This window comes from Somniosus microcephalus, unplaced genomic scaffold (assembly GCF_052327205.1).
Source record: "Somniosus microcephalus isolate GS21.2 unplaced genomic scaffold, FLI_Smic_1.0 unresolved_chr1, whole genome shotgun sequence".
Taxonomy (NCBI): Eukaryota; Metazoa; Chordata; class Chondrichthyes; order Squaliformes; family Somniosidae; genus Somniosus; species Somniosus microcephalus.
This window is the reverse complement of record NW_028225179.1, coordinates 167,551,837-167,572,720: the sequence shown is the minus strand read 5'-3', so window position 1 is coordinate 167,572,720 and position 20,884 is coordinate 167,551,837. Positions and strand designations below refer to the sequence as shown.

Below are 20,884 nucleotides of genomic sequence, written 5' to 3'. Positions count from 1 at the left end.
GTCTGGATTATCTGTATAATGTGTGCTGTGACAGTATTTAAATGCTATTCATTCTTCAGTTACAGGAGACTTCGAAGTGACCGGTGCAGACAGCCCAGTACTGGTGACCATGGGTAGTAGCGTCACACTGAACTGTCGGGTCACACCGAGCTTGGACCCTCTGAGTATGGAACTGGAATGGTTAAAAGGAGATACCCGAGAAACTGTGTATTTATTTGTAAATGGACACAGTCGTGCAAAGTCAAGCAACTACCTTAGAAGAAGTGAGCTTTTTATGGACAAATTGATTCGGGGAAATATCTCTCTCCGTCTAAGCAATGTCCGCATCTCTGATGAGGGTAAATACACATGCAGCGTGAGCACCAGTTCCTGGGGAGATGCAGGAGATGCAGAACTAACAGTAGCCGGTAGGTATTGATACAGAGAACCGAATCTGTGAATATGGTCACCAAAAACTATTCAGAAATTTACATCCCCGTGTAAAATGTCTTTAATTAATTTATAAACAGCGAATACCAACATTGATTCTTAACTGTTATTGCTGCTTCAGTTTGAGTACATGGAGTTAATGTTCCGTATTGTGATTGGATTGTGGAGGGAATGAAACCGTGCTCGATCCGTTCACTCTCATTCTGAACAATCAGTCTCAGGAACACTGGGGATCTTCTACATCTCAATCTGTACAGTGCTCACTGTGGGTGTAGATTCACTGTAGAACGTGTCACTGGGACTCTGGACCAACACTTTATCTCACGGCCTGAGATACCCTCCTCCTCCTCCTCCATGGATCACAAGACAATTACAGATTAGGATGGCCGTTCGGCCCATCTTAATTTAAGAATCATACAGCACAGAAGGAGGCCATTCGGCCCATTGTGCCTGTGCCGGCTCTTTTGAAAGAGCTCTCCAATTAATCCCACTCCCCTACTCTTTCCCCACAGCCCTGCAATCTTTTCCTTTTGAAGTATTTAGCCAAATCCATTTTGAAAGTTTATATTGAATCTGCTTCCACCGCCCTTTCAGGCAGTGCATTCCAGAACATCATGGGGCAGAAATTCCTCCCCAAACGCGTGAGTACGGAAGGGGTACTCATGCGTCTGGCCGGAGGAAATGCCAGTTTTCAGCATGCGCTGACAACCGGCATTTCCTCTCCTCTAACCCAAGAGGTGAAGAGGCTAGCGCGTGCGATGTAGGGGGCAGCGTGTGCGAATTGGATTTCCTCTGTTGGGGGACTTGCGCATGTGTAAAGGCCTCCGGTCTTTACGCTTGTAAAAAGCACACGTAAGTATTTATTTTTACAGGTAAATGGTGTTTTAGTGCAATTTAGAATTTTTTTTTCCACAGGTTTATTATTTTAAAGAATCTACAATAAGGTAAGTTTAGTTTTAGACCCTTTTTATTAAAAATTTATTTTTTTCAAAAATTTTTTTTTAATTTTTTAAAACTTATTTATACTTAATTTAATGATTGGGATGTTTTTTAAAATTTTATTAAAAGTTTTAGTAGTGTTTTGGGGTGCAGTACTTCTCATGAGTTTGTCAGTTCTTACACTCAAACTTATGAATGAAGCTTCCCCTCCCCTGATTGGCTGCACAGTGCTCACCTGATCCCAGCCGGCACATCGCACTAACTACGCCGCTGGGTCAGGTTAGCACAGTGCGCCGACATCAGAACCGGGCCACTGACAGGAAATCCACTGCGGGCCAGGTTTCAGATGTCGGCGCGCAGGGTGAGCGCGCATCGGGGGCTTGCACGCGCGGCAAGCCCCCGACACCAAGTTCTGGGCCATTAACTCGCTGTGTAAAAAAACCAAATTCTCCTCATTTCCCCTCTGTTATTTTGCCAATTACCTTTCTATCTGTGTCCTCTGGTTACTGACCCACCAGCCAGTGCGAACAGTTTCTCCTGATTTACTCTAACAATACCCTTCATAATTTTGAACTCCTCGATCAAATCTCCCCCATAACCTTTTTCGGTCTAAGGAGAACAATCCCAGCTTCTCCAGTCTCTCCACATAACTGAAGTCCCTCATCCCTGGTGCCATTCTAGGAAATCTCCTCTGCACACGCTCCAAGGCCTTGACATGTTTCCTAAAGTGTGATGCCCAGAATTGGCCACAACAGTCCAGCTGATGCCTAACCAGTGTTTTAGAAAGGTTTAGCATAGCTTCTTTGCTTTTGTACTCTGTGCTTCTAACTATAAAGCCAAGGGTCCCGTATGGTTTTTTAACAGGCTTATCAGCTTGTCCTGCAACCCTCAAGGATTTGTGTCTGTGAACCCCAGGTTTCTCTATTTCGGTACCCCCTTGGAAATTGTACCATTTTTTAAAAATTGCCTCTCCTCATTCATCCTTCCAGTCACACACATCAGAATCTGAAATGTAACAGTTTGTTAATACGCACAGATTAATGTTTCTGCCAGTGAGCGTGAATTTGTAGTTCGTGAAAAGCAAATGGATTATTCCACTGAAATAAACATTATTTTCTCTGGTAAACCGTAACATTCTGTTCAGCGAAGAGATGAGTGAATCTGTCTGGATATGGTAGCCTGGTGTTTATGTACCGGTCTGCTAACCAGAGGTTGAGAATTCAAATCCCCCGCCTCCTCTCTCCATGACAGTTATTGAAACTGAATTCAATAAATCTACTAATTTCTGGACCAGGACCAGAAAAAATGTGATCATAAGAACATAAGAAATAGGAGCAGGAGTAGGCCAATCGGCCCCTCGAGCCTGCTCCACCATTCAATAAGATCATGGCTGATCTGATCCTAACCTCAAATCTTCTATCACTCTCCATCCTACCTGAACCCATGTGATCTCCCGGGAGAGGCGAAAAACCAGATAAAAAACCCAATGGCCAATTTGGGAGAAAAAATCTGGGAAATTCCTCTCCGACCCATCTAGGCGATCGAAACTCTTCCAGGAGATCACTCTGTCCCTATATTTTCTACAGTACTTACCTTCTGTAAAGGCGGTCTCCACCCCAGCCAGGAACAGGAATAAAACCATCTCCTGAAATCTAACACAGAATTTACAGGCACCGTGTGTTGTTGTAAAAACAAATCTTCAGGGAAGAGAATCTGTCACTCAGACCTGCACTGGTCTAGATGTGGCTTCAGTCACAACACAGTGACTCTTAACATCCTCAACAAAACTGAACATTTCCGTTAGATAGTAGCTTTAATCTTAGTGATAATTCACTGACAACTTCACATCTGAACAGTACAGAGGCAATTCTGCCACAGAATACCAAAATGTGACGGTATTTTACGCTAGTTTCAGTCTGGTTATTTTTGAGCATGTGTACGTCCCACTGCAATTATCGCAATTTAGATCCAGTCCCACATCTGTACCAACTGATGGCAGAGGTCATGAACAGCGATCCGTTCTGGAACAAAACCCTATTAAAAGCCTCTCCTGAACCATCCCTTTCAATAATTACACACTGCATGGACCATATTTATCCAATAGATGTATTGGTAGGATAAAATAATATGCAGCTTATTTTCCATATTTGTAGTGTCTGGGAGTCAACCTGAGATCCATGTTGAAGGATTCCATGAGCGAGGGGGGAGTCTTGTGTGTAAATCCAGTGGATGGTACCCGGCCCCTGAGGTATCCTGGAGATACACAGATGGACCGGAAATTTCTGCACTGTCTCAAACCCTGAATACAGCAGAGTCCAGCGGAGCTGTCACTATCGAAAGTCACATCAACATCACAAAGGATCTTCGGGAAAGTTACTCCTGTCTGATAAGGAACAGATTGCTCTCCGGGGAAAGAGAAGGGATTATTGAGATAGCAGGTCAGTGACGAGCCCTCCTCAACAGAGGGTTTATGACATGTGTATGAAATATTCACATGAACACATTCATCAGTCTGATAGATTTATTGTTTGACATGTCAATGGTATCTTAGTTCTACAACAAATAAGTTTGTTTATTTACAGATGAGTTTTTCCCTCAGGAGATGGGAGTTTCAGGATGGAGTGTGGCTTTCTGGATATTCACACTTCTCACTGCTATTCTAATAATTGCCGCTGTTCTCTACTGGTTAGAACGATGGAACGGTGTTTTCTATACATGGAAAGAATGGAAAGGTAACAGCTTACAAAAAATGTTTAAAATCTTGAATTGTGTAAACACTGAAATATACAGAATCATTTTTTGTTATAATTGTACATAATAAGAGGATCCATAATCTCGCAGTAACAGTGATTTAATATCACTGCGTTCCATTTCTCTAAAGTACATCACAGTACAAACCATCACTTACTGATCCGGGATTGGGAAAGCCTGCATTGGGCTGCAGAACTCTGAATTGTTCTATATTCCAGTGGAGTTTCACAGTCTCTCTCTGTGCTGGATACCTCCAGCTCAACCTGCTTCATGCCACCTAACACACAGGAAAAAATCCTTACATGTGAACTTACAACAGGTTACATTTTAGATGCACGTTTTCCATCATTTTGGAAAACTGATGCTTGCTGCACTAGAAATGCTATGAACAGAAACAGCCCTGAAATTGCTGCCAGTGACATTAGGAGGAATGGTTAACCACGTCGTATGTAATTCCTTCGTTTGCTATTTCAATTAAATTTAAACATTTGTTTAAGACTACTCAGTCTCCCGCGGGCACTCCACACGTCGAGTCAAAACCAAAAGAAATCTTCAGCTGGAGCGGGATATGAGCATGTCGGGGGTGCTGGGAGGGGGTCGAGTAGTAAGTAATCAAACATGGATTCTTTAGCGCAGTCAAGACCATCTACTGCCCAAGCACCCAAGGCCCTACCCCACTGCGGGCCAAGAACGGAGAGGTACTCATCAAGGACAGAGAGGCACTAAAGCATGGCGGAGAAGCACTACTGGCGCGAACTCATGAACTCATTTCTCTTATCTGGAAGGAGGAGAGCATGCCAGGGGATCTCAGAGACGCCGTAATTGTGACCATCTTCAAGAAAGGTGACAAGTCCGATTGCGGTAATTCCAGAGGAGTTTCCCTGTTATCTGCCACAGGGAAAGTCATCGCAAGAATCCTCCTCAATTGCCTTCTCCCAGTGGCCGAAGAGCTCCTCCCCGAGTCGCAATGCGGATTCCACCCCCAAAGGGGCACAATGGACATGATCTTCACCACATGTCAATTACAAGAGAAATGCAGGGAACAGCGCCAACCGCTGTACATGGCCTTCTTTGATCTCACAAAGGCCTTCGACACTGTCAACCGTGAGGGATTATGGAGTGTCCTCCTCAAATTCGGCTGCCCTCAAAGGTTTGTCACCATCCTCCGCCTGCTTCACGACGACATGCAAGCCGTGATCCTGACCAACGGTTCCACCACAGACCCAATTCACATATGAACCAGGGTCAAGCAAGGCTGTGTCATTGCACCAATGCTCTTCTCGATCTTCCTTGCTGCAATGCTCCATCTCACCCTCAGTAAGCTCCCCACTGGAGTGGAGCTAATTTACAGAACAACCGGGAATCTGTTCAACCTCCGTCGCCTCCAGTCCAGATCCAAGGTCGTCCCATCCTCTGTCGTCGAATTACAGTATGCAGACGACGCTTGCGTCTGCGCACACTCGGAGGTCGAACTCCAAACCATCGTCAACACCTTCACCGAAGCGTACGAGAGCATGGGACTTACACTAAACATCCGTAAGACAAAGGTCCTCTACCAACCTGCCCCCGCCACACAGTACTGCCCCCCCGATTATCAAAATTCACGACAAGGCCTTGGACAACGTGGACCACTTTCCATACCTCGGGAGCCTACTGTCAACAAGGGCACACATTGACGACGAAGTCCAACACCGCCTTCAGTGTGCCAGTGCAGCCTTTGGTCGCCTGAGGAAGAGAGTGTTTGAAGACCAGGACCTCAAACCCGACACCAAGCTCATGGTCTACAGGGCAGCAGTGATACCTGCCCTGCTGTATGCCTCAGAGACATGGACCATGTACAGCAGGCACCTCAAAGCACTGGAGAGGTACCACCAACGCTGCCTCCGCAAGATCCTGCCAATCCATTGGCAGGATAGGCGCACCAACGTCAGTGTTCTTGCTCAGGCCAGCATCAAAGCTTTGACCACACTCGATCAGCTCTGATGGACAGGTCACATTGTCCACATGCCCGATACGAGACTCCCAAAACAAGCGCTCTACTCGGAGCTCCGGCAGGGCAAGAGAGCCCCAGTTGGGCAGAGGAAATGCTTCAAGGACACCCTCAAAGCCTCCTTGAAAAAGTGTAACATCCCACCGACACCTGGGAATCTCTGGCCCAAGACCGCACAAAGTGGAGGAGAAGCATCCGGGAAGGCGCCGAACACCTCGAGTCTCTTCGCCGGGAGCAAGAGGAAGCCAAGCGCAGGCAGCGCAAGGAGCACACGTCAACCCAAGCACTCCACCCTCCCGCCCCTTCAACCACCGTCTGCCCCACCTGTGACAGAGACTGTAGGTCCTGCATTGGACTCATCAGTCACCTGCGAACTCATTTTTAATGTGGAAGCAAGTCAACCTCGGTTCCGAGGGACTGCCTAAGAAGAAGGAATCGAACCAGGGCTTGTAGATGAATCATAGAATGGTTACAGCACAGGAGGAGGCCATTCGGCCCATCAAGCCCATGCTGGCTCTCTGCAAGAGCACTTCAACTTGTCCCACTCCCCCGCCCTTTCCCCGTAGCCCTGCAAATTGTTTTCCTTCAGGTACTTATCCAATTCCCTTTTGAAAGCCACGATTAAATCTGCCTCCACCACCCTTTCAGGCAGTGCATTCCAGATCATAATCACTCGCTGAGCAAAAAAGGTTTTTCCTCATGTCGCCTTTGGTTCTTCTGCCAATCACCTTTAAAACTGTGCCCTCTGGTTCTCGACCCTTCCATCAGTGGGAACAGTTCCTCTCTATCTATTCCGTCTAGACCCCTCATGATTTTGAACACCTCTATCAAATCTCCTCTCAACCTTCTCTGTTCTAAGGAGAACAACCCCAGCTTCTCTAGTCTATCCACGTAACTGAAGTCCCTCATCCCTGGAATCATTCTCGTAAATCTTTTCTGCACCCTCTCTAAAGCCTTCATATCCTTGAGTATTGTGTGCAGTTTTGGTCGCCTTACGGCAGCACGGTGGCATAGTGGTTAGCACTGTTGCCTCACAGCGCCAGGGACCCGGGTTTGAATCCGGCCTCGGGTGACTGTCTGTGTGGAGTTTGCACATTCTCCCCGTGTTTGCGTGGGTTTTCTCCGGGTGCTCCGGTTTCCTCCCACAGTCCAAAGATGTGCAGGTTAGGTTGATTGGCTATGATAAATTGACCCTTAGTGTTAGGGGGATTAAAATATGTGGGGTTACGGGGATAGGGTGGGATATGTGTTGGTGTAGGGGTTACGGGGATCGAGTGGGATATGTGTCGGTGCAGGCTCGATGGGCCGAAATGGCCTCTATCTGCACTGTGGGGTTTCTGTGTGATTCTGTGTTACCTGAGGAAGGACGTTCTTGCCATGGAAGGAGTGCAACGAAGATTCACCAGGCTGATACCTGGGATGGCAGGAATGACGTATGAGGAGAGATTGTGTCGATTGGGCTTATACTCACTGGAGTTTAGAAGATTGAGAGGGGATCTCATCGAAACCTATAAAATTCTGTCAGGCCTGGACAGACTAGATGCAGGAAGGATGTTTCTGATGGCCGGGGAGTCCAGAACCAGGGGTCATAGTCTAAGGATAAGGGGTAAGCCATTTAGGACTGAAATGAGGAGGAATTTCTTCACCCAGAGAGTGGTGAACCTGTGGAATTCTCTGCCACAGCGGGCGGTGGAGGCCAGTTCATTAAGTATATTCAAGAAAGAGTTGGATATATTTCTTAAGGCTAAAGGGATCAAGGGATATGGGGAGAAGGCAGGGACTGGGTACTGAATTTGGATGATCAGCCATGATCTCATTGAATGGCGGAGCAGGCTCGAAGGACCGAGTGGCCTACTCCTGCTCCTATCTTCTATGTATCTATGTATATCCTTTCTAAAGTGTGGTGCCCAGAATTGCACACAATACTCCAGTTGAGGCTGAACCAATGTTTTATAAAGGTTCATCATGACTTCCTTGCTTTATTACTTTATACCTCTATTTGTGAAGCCCAGGATCCCGTATGCTTTTTAGCCACTTTCTCAACCTGCCCTGCCACCTTCAACGATTTGTGCACATATACCCCCAGGTCTCTGCTCGTGCACCCCCTTTAGGATTGTACCGTTTAGTTTATATTGAGCCTCCTCATTCTTCCTACCAAAACGTATCACTTCGCACTTTTCTGCATTAAATTTCATCTCCCACGTGTCCGCCCATTTCACCAGCCTGTCCATGTCCTCTTGAAGTCTATCACTAACCTCCACTGTTCACTCTACTTCCAAGTTTTGTGTCATCTGCAAATTTTGAACTTGTGCGCTGTATATCGAAGTCATTGATATATATCAAGAAAAGCAGTGGTCCTAGTACCGACCCCTGGGGAACACCACTGTGTACTTTCCTCCAGTCCAAGAAACAACCGTTCACCACCACTCTCTTTTCTGTCACTTAGCCAATTTCGTATCCATGCTGCCACTGTCCCTTTTATTCCATAGGCTTCAACTTTATTGGCAAGCCTATTATGTGGCACTTTATCAAACACCTTTTGGAAGTCCATGTACACCACGTCAACCGCATTGCCCTCATCGACCCTCTCTGATACCTCATCAAAAAACTCGATCAAGTTAGTTAAAATGATTTGCCGTTAACAAATCCGTGCTGGCTTTCTTTAATTAATTCACACTTGTCCAAGTGACTGTTAACTTTGTTGCTGATTATTGTTTCTAAAAGCTTCCCCACTACCGAGGTTAAACTGACTGGGTTTTTCCTTGCACCCTTTTTTTGAACATGTGTGTAACATTTGCAATTCTGCAGTCCTCTGGCACCACCCCCGTATCTAAGGAAGTTTGGAATATGGCCAGTGGCTCCGCGATTTCCTCCTCAATTTCCCTCAGCACCCTAGGATGCATCCCATCCAGTCCTGGTGACTTACCAACTTTAAGTACAGACAGCCTTTCTCCGACAAAGTGGAAAATTGCCACGGTCCACAAAAAGCTGGACAAATCCAATCTGGAAATTACTGCACCATTGACCAGAAACCTCCTGACTCTCCAAAGCCTTTCCACCATCTACAAGGCACAAGTCAGGAGTGTGATGGAATACTCTCCACTTGCCTGGATGAGTGCAGCTACCACACTCGAAGCTCGACACCATCCAGGACAAAGCCGTCCTCTTGATTGGCACCCCATCCACCACCTTAAACATTCACTCCCTCCACCACCGGCGTACCGTGGCTGCAGTGTGTACCATCTACAAGATGCACTGCTGCAACTCGCCAAGGCTTCTTCGGCAGCACCTCCCAAACATGTGATCTCCACCACTTAGAAGGACAAGGGCAGCAGGCGCATGAGAACACCACCACCTCCAAGTTCCCCTCCAAGTCACACACAATCCTGACTTGGAAATATATCGGCCGTTCCTTCATCATCGCTGGGTCAAAATCCTGGAACTCCCTCCCGAATGCACTGTGGGAGCACCTTCACCACAGGGACTGCAGCGGTTCAAGAGGGCGGCTCACCACCACCTTCTCAAGGGCAACTAGGGATGGGCAATAAATGCTGGCCTTGCCTGCGACGCCCACATCCCATGAATGAATGAATTTTTTTTTAAATTAGGCATGTAAGATGCACCCAAGTATCTGCAATCTTTTAAGTGCATCTGTTAAACCCTGCGTGCGAACGAGTCTCTGCCCCCCAAACTGGCCACGCCCCCAGCACTGAAACGAGAGTTTCCTCCAATTGCGCTTTTTTGGCGGTCTCAACATTGTGCCCAGATTCTCAGATGGTCATATGAATCCAGCGTAAAGCAGCTGACCCGTAGTGAATTGACACCTCCAGCCCCTCCTGTTACTGCAGAAATCCAGTTCACAGGCTGAAAAACCCTGAAGGGTGGCTCATTGTCTGGCTGCACCACTGCTCTTTCTAATGTTGGAGGAGTAGGAGGAGGGAGAGGAGAAAGAGGTCACGAGGCTCGAGGCCCAAGGGGTTAAGTGCCACAGGAGGAGACTGCACTCCACTCGCAGGTACCCGGCCCACAGAGTGTACAGGCCTGGAATGAGTTATGAGTTTCTGGCTGTGGTACAGACCGAGGTGGAGGAGAGGTACAATGAGGCGTATGTGTCAGAGTCATAGAGTTATACAGCACAGAAAGAGGCCCTTCGGCCCATCGTGTCTGCGCCGGCCATCAAGCACTGTCTATTCTAATCCCATTTTCCAGCACTTGGTCCGTAGCCTTGTATGCTATGGCGTTTCAAGTGCTCATCTAAATGCTTCTTGAATGTTGTGAGGGTTCCTGCCTCTACCACCCTTTCAGGCAGTGAGTTCCAGATTCCAACCACCCTCTGGGTGAAAATGTTTTTCCTCAAATCCCCTCTAAACCTCCAGCCCCTTACCTTGAAACTATGCCCCCTGGTTATTGACCTCTCTACTAAGGGGAAATGTTCCTTTCTCTCTACCCTATCTATGCCCCTCATAATTTTGTACACCTCAATCAGGTCCCCCCTCAACCTTCTCTGCTCTAAGGAAAACAACCCCAGCCTGTCCAGTCTTTCTTCATAGCTGAAGCGCTCCGGCCCAGGTAACATCCTGGTGAATCTCCTCTGCACCCTCTCCAATGCAATCACATCCTTCCTATAGTGTGGCGACCAGAACTGCACACAGTATTCCAGCTGTGGCCTAACTAGCATTTTCTGCAGCTCCATCATAACCTCCCTGCTCTTATATTCTATGCCTTGGCTAATGAAGGTAAGTATCCCATATGCCTTTTTAACCACCTTATCTACCTGTCCTGCTGCCTTCAGGGATCTATGTACATGCACACCAAGGTCCCTCTGATCCTCTGTCCTTCCTAGGGTCCTACCATTCATTGTGTATTCCCTTGCCTTGTTAGTCCTCCCAAAATGTATCACCTCACACTTCAGGGTTAAATTCCATTTGCCACTGTTCTGCCCACCTAACCAACCCGTCTATATTATCCTGTAGCCTGAGGCTTCCCTCCTTGCTATTTACCACTCCACCAATTTTCGGGTCATCTGCGAACTTACGGATCATACCTCCTACATTCATATCTAACTCATTAATGTACACTACAAACAGCAAAGGACCCAGCACCGATCTCTACGGTACACCACTGGACACAGGCTTCCAGTCACAAAAACAACCATCGACCATCACCCTCTGCCTCCTGCCACTAAGCCAATCCTGTGCACCCTCTCCGGTGCAATCACATCCTTCCTAACCCGTCCACCAGGCAGGTCATGGAGAGAACAATTGGGGAGCTGAAGAGCTGCTGCAGGTGCCTGGACAGGTGTGGGGGTGTACTTCAGTATCCCCCAGAGAGGGTCCTGGGACTATGGGAGTACTGCCCCTGTACAACTTGTCATTGATTGAAGGTCGGGACCTCGAGATCCCGGGAGAGGAGCTGATAGGGACAGAAGATCCAGCGCTGTGTCCCCCGGAGCAGAGGGACACGGCCCTTGTGCAGGAGGCAGGCGTCCAACAGGCCAGTGCAATCTGAGCGGGTTTGTGATTCATGCTTCCACCCAACGAGCCCCCTCCCTCCCTCCCCGGAGGCTCGAGCAGAAGCCTCACACACTGATCCGTTCAAAGTCAAAACCATTTTTTACAAAAAGTTTAAAGTTTGAACTATCAACAAGGAATAGATCATTTATATAACACTTTTTCAATTGTTAAAAATTAACAAATCTCTAAACAACTAAGTTGTTTAGTTTCAATATAAAACGCTACAAATTTGAAGAAACATTCTGAACAATAAAACTACAAGTGCAAACATTTAATTTATTGTTTTTAAAACTGAGTCCAAACATTGTAAACTTTATCAACTTTGTACGAATTTTTATAATATCATAAAACTTTAATACATGTTAACATTCTTCTTTAAAATTTGGTCACAGGATGAATATCTTCCCCCACACCCCGCCACTTGGCAACAAGGAGGGGAAAGAGGTGGTCATAGAGATGGGCTCAAATTTCCCCCACTCTTTCACCCTCGCTTGTCCCCCACGTTCAGACGAGCTCTTTTGCCAGTTGCCTCCCTCCGCTGCCTACCAGCCACCATGCAATTCTTTCCGTTTTGACATCCAATTTTCTAAATTTGCAGACGACACCAAATTAGGGAGGGGACATTCAATATTGAGGAGGACTGCAACAAGTTACAGGAAGACTGGGCAATAATTGGCAAATGAAATTCACCACAGATAAATGTGAGGTATTACATTTTGGTAGGAAGAATAGGGAGGTCACTTATTACTTGGAGGGTGCGGGTCTGGGTGGGGTTGAGGAGCAAAGGGATCATAGAATCCTAGAATGATACAGCACAGAAGGAGGCCATTCGGCCCATCTTTGAAAGAGCTATCCAATTAGTCCCACTCCCCGCCCCCTGCCCGCTCTTTCCCCATAGCCCTGAAATATTTTTCGCTTTCAAGTATTTATCCAAATCCCTTTTGAAAGTTATTATTGAATCTGCTTCCACCGCCCATTCAGACAGTGCATTCCAGATCATCATAACTCGCTGCATAAAAAGAAATTCTCCTCGTAAGTTCTTCTGCCAAGTACCTTAAATCTGTGTCCTCTGGTTACCGACCCTTCAACCATTGCAATCAGTTTCTCGTTAGTTACTCTATCAAAACCGTTCATGATATTAAACAATAATTTTATTCCAGATTTATTTAATTAACTGAATTTAAATTCCCCAACTGCCTCTGGATTACTAGCCCAGTGACATTACCACTACGCTACCGTTCCCTTATCGAGCTATCAAACCCCCTACCACTATTGCTCTTCCGCTCTTTTTCCTCCCCCCCCCCCTCCTCCACCCCCCCCCCCCCGTGCAGCTGAGCCCTCAGTGCGGCCGTGGACTTGACTCTGGCTGCACTCCCCAGAGGAACCATCGCCGTTGTGGTGTATGTGCCTTTTAAGAGCAATTGTGGTGTATGTGCCTTTAAGAGCCCCAGGTGTGTGTAATGCCGGTAATTGCCACTTGGGCTATATAAGCCTGTGTATTGTGTATATCCTTTAGAACCCCCCCCCCCCCCCCCCCCCCAGACTTGCTTAGTAAATACCTATGAACCAACTCCTGTCTTCAGTGTCTTTATCTACACACGGACACTACAGCCGTCACCAGTACTCAGAACAGAATACTGGTTGGAGAGCGCGATGCACTCCGGGGACTCTTGCACTACCTGCCTGGTCCACCTATTCTGTCTGGCGGTCACCCATTCTCTCTCTGCCTGCACACTCTTAAGCTGCGGGGTGACCACCTCCTGCAATGTGCTATCCACGTAACTCTCAGCCTCGCGGATTCACCGCAGTGACTCCAGCCGCCGCTCAAGCTCCGAAACCCGGTGCTCGAGTTGCTGTACCTGGCGACACTTCCCGCACATGTGGTTGTCCAGGCTACACGAAACGTCCAGGACTTCCCACATGGCACAGGATGTGCACTCCACAGGACTGAGCTGCCCTGCCATGCCTCTATTTAATAGACTAAGAACTAACTTAGCAGAAATATACTTAAAACTTAACAAAAAACACTCACCAGCTACTCACCAATCAGCTCCTTCCCTTGTGTCACTCTTTATACCTGCTGTCCTGTGATGTCACATCTTGTTATTTTGGACTCCTGGATTTTTTTCCCTTTCTGCTCCGGTTCCCAGCTAGGTCCGCTCCTCCTCGTCTGCTCGCAGTGAGTCTGCAAGAGGAGACAAGTGAGAGACAGTTCAAACCCTCTACACAGCAGTTTAAATTAGTTACTGTGGAAGTTTACAGGATAGAGAGTTGTATGTTGCTTCACTCGCAGTCTCCAGCCCCACTTCGAAGGGGAAATGGTTTTTCCATCACTTTTTATACTACCCCGCCCCAGCAAAGGCTATGGGCCCCAAAAACATTCCGGCTGTCCTTCTGAGGACTTGTGCTCCAGAACTAGCCTTGCCTCTAGCCAAGCTGTTCCAGTACAGCTACAACACTGGCATCTGTCCGACAATGTGGAAAACGGTCCTGTCCACAAAAAGCAGGACAAATCCAATCCGGCCAATTACCGCCCCATTAGTCTACACTCAATCAATGTAAAGTGTTGTCAATAGTGCGATCAAGCACCACTTACTTACCAATAACCTGCTCACCGATGCCCAGTTTTCTGTTATGCCAGGACCACTCGGCTCCAGACCGCATTACAGCCTCGATCAAAACATGGACAAAATAGCTGAATTCCAGAGGTGAGGTGAGAGTGACTGCCGACATCAAGGCAGCATTTGACTGAATGTGGCTTCAAGGAACCCTAGTAAAACTGAAGTCAATGGGAATCGGGGGGAAAACTCTCCACTGGCTGGAGTCATACCTAGCACAAAGGAAGATGGTTGTGGTTGTTGGAGGCCAATCATCACAGCCCCAGGACATCACTGCAGGAGTTCCTCAGGGCAGTGTCCTTGGCCCATCCATCTTCAGCTGTTTCATCAATAACCTTCTCTCCATCATAAGGACAGAAGTGGGGATGTTTGCTGATGATTTCACAGTGTTCAGTTCTATTTGCAACTCCTCAGATAATGAAGCACTCCATTCCCGCATGCAGCAGGTCCTGGACGACATTCAGGCTTGGGCTGATAAGTGGCAAGTAACATTCGCGCCACACAAGTGCCAGGCAACGACTATCTCCAACAAGAGGCAGTCTAACCACTGCCCCTTGACATTCAACGGCATTATCATCGCCAAAACCCACACCATCAACATCCTGGGGGGTCACCATTGACCAGTAACTTAAACTGGTCCAGCCACTTAAAACTGTAGCTGCAAGAGCAGGTCAGAGGCTGGATATTCTGCGGCGAGTGTCTCACGTACTGACTCCCTAAAGCCTTTCCACCATCTACAAGGCATAAGTCAGAAGTGTAATGGAAAACTCTCCACTTGCTTGGATTGAGTGCAGCTCCAACAACACTCAAAAAGCTCAACAGCATCCAGGACAAAGCAGCCCGCTTGATTGGCACCTCATCCACCACCTTGAACAGTCACTCCCTACAGCACCGGCGTACCATGGCTGCAGTGTGTACTATGTACAAGTTGCACTGCAGCAACTCACCAAGGCTTCTTTGGCAGCACTTCCCAAACCTGCGATCTCTACCACCTAGAAGGACGAGGGCAGCAGGTGAATGGGAACTCCATCACTTCCAAGTCACACACCATCCTGACTTGGAAATATATCATGGTTCCTTCATCGTCGTTGGGTCAAAATGCTGGAACTCCTTCCCGAACAGTACTGTGGGAGCACCTTCACCACACAGGCTGCGGTGGTTCAAGAAGACGGTTCACCACCACCTTCTGAATGGCAATTAGGGATGGGCAATAAATGCTGGCCTTGCCAGCGACGCCCACATCCCAGGAACTAATTAACACTAAAGCACCTTGAGGCTCCATGGGTTCTGTTTCAGTTACGCTCGTTGATTGCACTGATTCACGGATGATTTTAGGCTCAGGATTTTGATAATGTTTGCGCGACCATTTGGGCGGAATTCCACCTCGACCATTTTGGGTTTAATTTCCTGATTGCGAACACGCAGAAGCCCTTGAGTCTTCACTTAAACTTTATCTGGGCCAACACCACCAAAACCAGTCTGAACACGTTCATTACTTTTCTGTGGGTGGGATCATGCTGTGCATAATATGGCTGATGCTGTTGTTTACATAACGGTCACTGCACTTCAAACAGTAACTGTTCGGATGTGGTGCACTTTTGGGACATCCTGAGAATGTGATCAGTCGCTGTACAACATCAACAACAACTTGTATTTATATAGCGCCTTCAACATAGTAAAACGTCCCAAGGTGCTTCACAGGAGTGACACTGAGGCACATGAGATATTGGGACAGGTAACCAAAAATTTGGTTGATGAGGTTTTAAGGAGCATGTTCAAGGAGGGGAGAGAGGTGGAGAGGTCTGGGGAGGGAATTCCAGAGCTTAAGGCCCAGGCAGCTGAAGGCATGGCCGCCAATCGGGGCTGCGAAGGAGGCCAGAATTGGAGGAACGTAGAGATCTCGGAGGGTTGTGGGGCTGGAGGAGGTTACAGAGATAGGGAGGGTTGTGGGGCTGGAGGAGGTTACAGAGATAGGGAGGGTTGTAGGAGGTTACAGAGATAGGGAGGGTTGTGGGGCTGGAGGAGGTTACAGAGATAGGGAGGGTTGTAGGGCTGGAGGAGATTACAGAGATAGGGGGGGTTGTAGGGCTGGAGGAGGTTATAGAGATAGGGAGGGTTGTAGGGCTGGAGGAGGTTACAGAGATAGGGAGGGTTGTAGGGCTGGAGGAGGTTACAGAGATAGGGAGGGTTGTAGGGCTGGAGGAGGTTACAGAGATAGGGAGGGTTGTAGGGCTGGAGGAGGTTACAGAGATAGGGAGGGTTGTAGGGCTGGAGGAGGTTACAGAGATAGGGAGGGTTGTAGGGCTGGAGGAGGTTACAGAGCTAGGGAGGGATGTAGTGCTGGAGGAGATTACAGAGATAGGGAGGGTTGTAGGGCTGGAGGAGGTTACAGAGATAGGGAGGGTTGTAGGGCTGGAGGAGGTTACAGAGATAGGGAGGGATGTAGGGCTGGAAGAGGTTAGAGATAGGGAGGGTTGTAGGGCTGGAGGAGGTTACAGAGATAGGGAGTGTTGTAGGGCTGGAGGAGGTTACAGAGCTAGGGAGGGATGTAGTGCTGGAGGAGATTACAGAGATAGGGAGGGTTGTAGGGCTGAAGGAGATTACAGAGATAGGGAGGGATGTAGGGCTGAAGGAGGTTGCAGAGATGGGGAGGGTTGTGGGGCTGGAGGATGTTACAGAGATAGGGAGGGTTGTAGGGCTGGAGGAGATTACAGAGATAGGGAGGGTTGTAGGGCTGGAGGAGGTTACAGAGATAGGGAGGGTTGTAGGGCTGGAGGAGATTACAGAGATAGGGAGGGCTGTAGGGGCTGGAGGAGATTACAGAGATAGGGAGGGTTGTGGGGCTGGAGATTACAGAGATGGGGAGGGTTGTGGGGCTGGAGGAGGTTACAGAGATAGGGAGGGTTGTAGGGGCTGGAGGAGATTACAGAGATAGGGAGGGTTGTAGGGCTGGAGGAGATTACAGAGATAGGGAGAGTTGTAGGGCTGGTGGAGATTACAGAGATAGGAAGGGTTGTAGGGCTGGAGGAGATTACAGAGATAGGGAGGGATGAGGCCATGGAAGGGTTTGAATACAAGGATGTGAATTTTAAAGTTGAGGTGTTGCCAGACCCGGAACCAATGTAGGTCAGCGAGCGCAGGGGTGATGGGTGGACGGGACTTGGTGCAAGTTAGGACACGGGCAGCAGAGTTTTGGATGAGCTCCAGTTTAGAGAGAGTGGGAGATGGGAGGCTGGCCAGGAGTTTGTTGGAATAGTCAGGTCTGGAGGTAACAAAGGCATGGATTTAGGGTTTCAGCAGCCTATGAGTTGAGGTGGGGTGGAGAAGGGCGATGTGATCACTCGCTATATAAAGACAAGTCTTCCTTTGTCCCATCCAAACACTGTCTGCTGTCTGAATTTGATTCTTCTCTTTAACTCATTAATTAACGTTATTTCAAGTCCCATGAAAATCACTGAGACCAGTCAGCAAACTGGAGGTTGTTTCTAATGAAAATCTATTCTCTTCCAGAGCTACAGAAGAAGCTAATAGACTCAGGTAAGAACAGTTATGAGAAAATCTCAGCTGTGGTTCCATGGCCCCTCCATGCAATGTGTAAATATTGAAAGGGATGATGCCCAATATCAGTGGCGCTGGATTGTATTTTGTTGACAAGTATTGTGATGAATTCTGGTGATATTTATTTGCTCTGTGTGATGTCTCCGCTGAACAGCAGCTGTGCTGTAAGTTTTCCCGAAGGTTTTTACACAGGGTCACACACCATGAGCTGCTCCCTCCTGATCCACAATTACTGTCCGACCTCGTTCCCACAGAATGGTCTTACTGACGGAGATAAGCATCTTCTCACAGTGAGTGGATCCGGCTTCTTTCAGGTTCCTGTCTGGAAGTGGACAGTCCCTAGTGTGGTGGATCCTGTGTGATGCACAGCCCTCAGTGAGATATGTCGGTGGTGTCCGGGTCACTGTAAATAAATGACCATCATTGTGTCGCCCGGTTCTGTGATCCATTTATGCTCAGTATTTACACTTTATCACGTGACGGCGCCACTGATCTTATTTTAATCTGTTTTTCAGTGCGGGAGGAGATTGCAATATTTGCAGGTAAGAAACTTCAGATCCTGGGGCTGTGCCGGTTTCTATCTTGTGAAGTTCAGGTTCTGGTCTGTGCGGAGTGTTTAACATCCGTGGGGGAGCCCTGTCAATAATTAAAACATCAGCATTTCCACAAGTCCTGTCTGGAACACCGTCTGCCTATAAATACTGCAGTGAGTGAGAGGGGACTCTGCCACAGGGTCAAGGTGGTAACTCATTCCTGCAGCGGAGAAAGAGTTAAAATGACATCGCTGGCAGTTTCACTGAATAGTGTAAGACAGGGGCTAACATGAAAGGCCACATCCATACTGACCATTGAAGACACAAAATCAATTAAGTGGAGACAGAGTGTCTAGAATTTCACCTGCCCGTAGGAACTTTGTTACCTAGGTTACATTCCAAGGTGTCTTTTAATTAGCATTCAGCAGTTTGAGTGATTGAGGAGGCAGCTTATACATGTTTATATTAAGATTTGTAACCAATCCGTGAAGGTGCATGTGGGCCAAGATCCAATCAGGTGGCAGGAATGAATTGTGCATGAGGCTGCCATGTGTATTGAAATGTATAAAAATGGAGTGTTTGCTGTAACAATTTGGAGAAGTCTGGCTAAGACAGAGCAGACTGTCTCCCCACCGGTGTAATAAAGACAACTTGACTATCGATCTGAAAACCTTGTGTCGAGTGTTGGTTTAAAATACTCCACAACATTCCCGATAGAGCTGTTGTCTATTTCTCCCTGTTACAGCACATGTCACTGATATTAATATAAATATTAATCTCTTTCTCAATTCTAAAGGCACAGTCTGAGGTCACACAATCCAGCTGGAGGCCGGGCCCGGCAGATTCAGTGAGATTCCTGCTCCCAGATCCCTGCTCCAGACTTGGGCTGCTGGGCTTGAAGCTCCCTGTAGGGAGTTGGATGGGCAGAGCCCCTCTCAGTGCCTGATAGTCAGAGTCCCAGGCTGCAGGTTTGGCTCACTCCTGCTCACACTGCAGTCACAGTGTAGGGATTGAGCTTTGACACTGTTATGCTGTCTGAAATATAATGGGGGAGGAAGTGACAGATAAACATTCAGAGTCACACAGCAGCTGTAGGAAACAGGGTAAACAGACGGATGTTTATATGGTGGAGATGTTCAAAATCATCTCAGCCTGTCCCTGGTGTGTGTGTATTTTACTTGTCTCTTTCCGACAATAATTGACTCTCAATCTGTTTGGAAGGTTGCGGGTCTGCTCCTGCTCGCGGGGTAGGGTTCAGGGTCAAAGCGGCTGAATGGGCCGGACCCTAGACAGGAGAGAGACCGAGAAAAATGGTCTTAGAGTGATTATTGGACTGGGTCCGGTCCGTGTGTGACCTACAGGTACACTGATCCGGTCCGTACCGGGAATGGACCCGGTCTGCCGGGTGTGAATGTGGAGTTCGGTCCGTGTGTGACCTACAGGTACACTGCTCCGGTCTGTACCGGGATTGGACCGGGTGTGAATGTGGAGTTGGGTCTGTGTGTGACCTGCAGGTACACTGAGCTGGTCCGTACCGGGATTGGACCGGGTGTGAATGTGGAGTTGGGTCCGTGTGTGACCTGCAGGTACACTGAGCTGGTCCGTACCGGGATTGGACCGGGTGTGAATGTGGAGTTGGGTCTGTGTGTGACCTGCAGGTACACTGAGCTGGTCCGTACCGGGATTGGACCGGGTGTGAATGTGGAGTTGGGTCCATGTGTGACCTGCAGGTACACTGAGCTGGTCCGTACCGGGATTGGACCAGGTGTGAATGTGGAGTTCGGTCTGTGTGTGACCTGCAGGTACACTGAGCCGGTCCGTACCGGGATTGCACCGGGTCTGAATGTGGAGTTGGGTCTGTGTGTGACCTGCAGGTACACTGAGCTGGTCCGTACTGGGATTGGACCAGGTGTGAATGTGGAGTTCGGTCTGTGTGTGACCTGCAGGTACACTGAGCCGGTCCGTACCGGGATTGGACCGGGTGTGAATGTGGAGTTGGGTCTGTGTGTGACCTGCAGGTACACTGAGCCGGTCCGTACCGGGATTGCACCGGGTGTGAATGTGCAGTTGGGTCTGTGTGTGACCTGCAGGTACACTGAGCTGGTCCGTACCGGGATTGGACCGGGTGTGAATGTGGAGTTGGGTCCGTGTGTGACCTGCAGGTACACTGAGCTGGTCCGTACCGGGATTGGACCGGGTGTGAATGTGGAGTTGGGTCTGTGTGTGACCTGCAGGTACACTGAGCCTGTCCGTACCGGGATTGGACCGGATGTGAATGTGGAGTTGGGTCTCTGTGTGACCTGCAGGTACACTGAGCCGGTCCGTACCGGGATTGCACCGGGTCTGAATGTGGAGTTGGGTCTCTGTGTGACCTGCAGGTACACTGAGCCGGTCCGTACTGGGATTGGACCAGGTGTGAATGTGGAGTTGGGTCTGTGTGTGACCTGCAGGTACACTGAGCTGGTCCGTACCGGGATTGGACCGGGTGTGAATGTGGAGTTGGGTCCGTGTGTGACCTGCAGGTACACTGAGCTGGTCCGTACCGGGATTGGA

General features: G+C 48.4%; 1 protein-coding gene across 1 annotated transcript in view; it reads left to right on the top strand.

Moving 5' to 3' along the window:
- Positions 1–20,884, top strand: part of LOC147096512 (butyrophilin subfamily 1 member A1-like) — a 40,952-nt gene that overhangs the window by 17,371 nt on the left and 2,697 nt on the right. Inside the window, exons 3-7 of the mRNA XM_085975313.1 lie at positions 60–407; positions 3,522–3,806; positions 3,951–4,100; positions 17,751–17,777; positions 18,314–18,340. Coding sequence (XP_085831439.1) covers positions 60–407; positions 3,522–3,806; positions 3,951–4,100; positions 17,751–17,777; positions 18,314–18,340 — 837 coding nt within the window. The remainder of the gene's footprint in view (positions 1–59; positions 408–3,521; positions 3,807–3,950; positions 4,101–17,750; positions 17,778–18,313; positions 18,341–20,884) is intronic.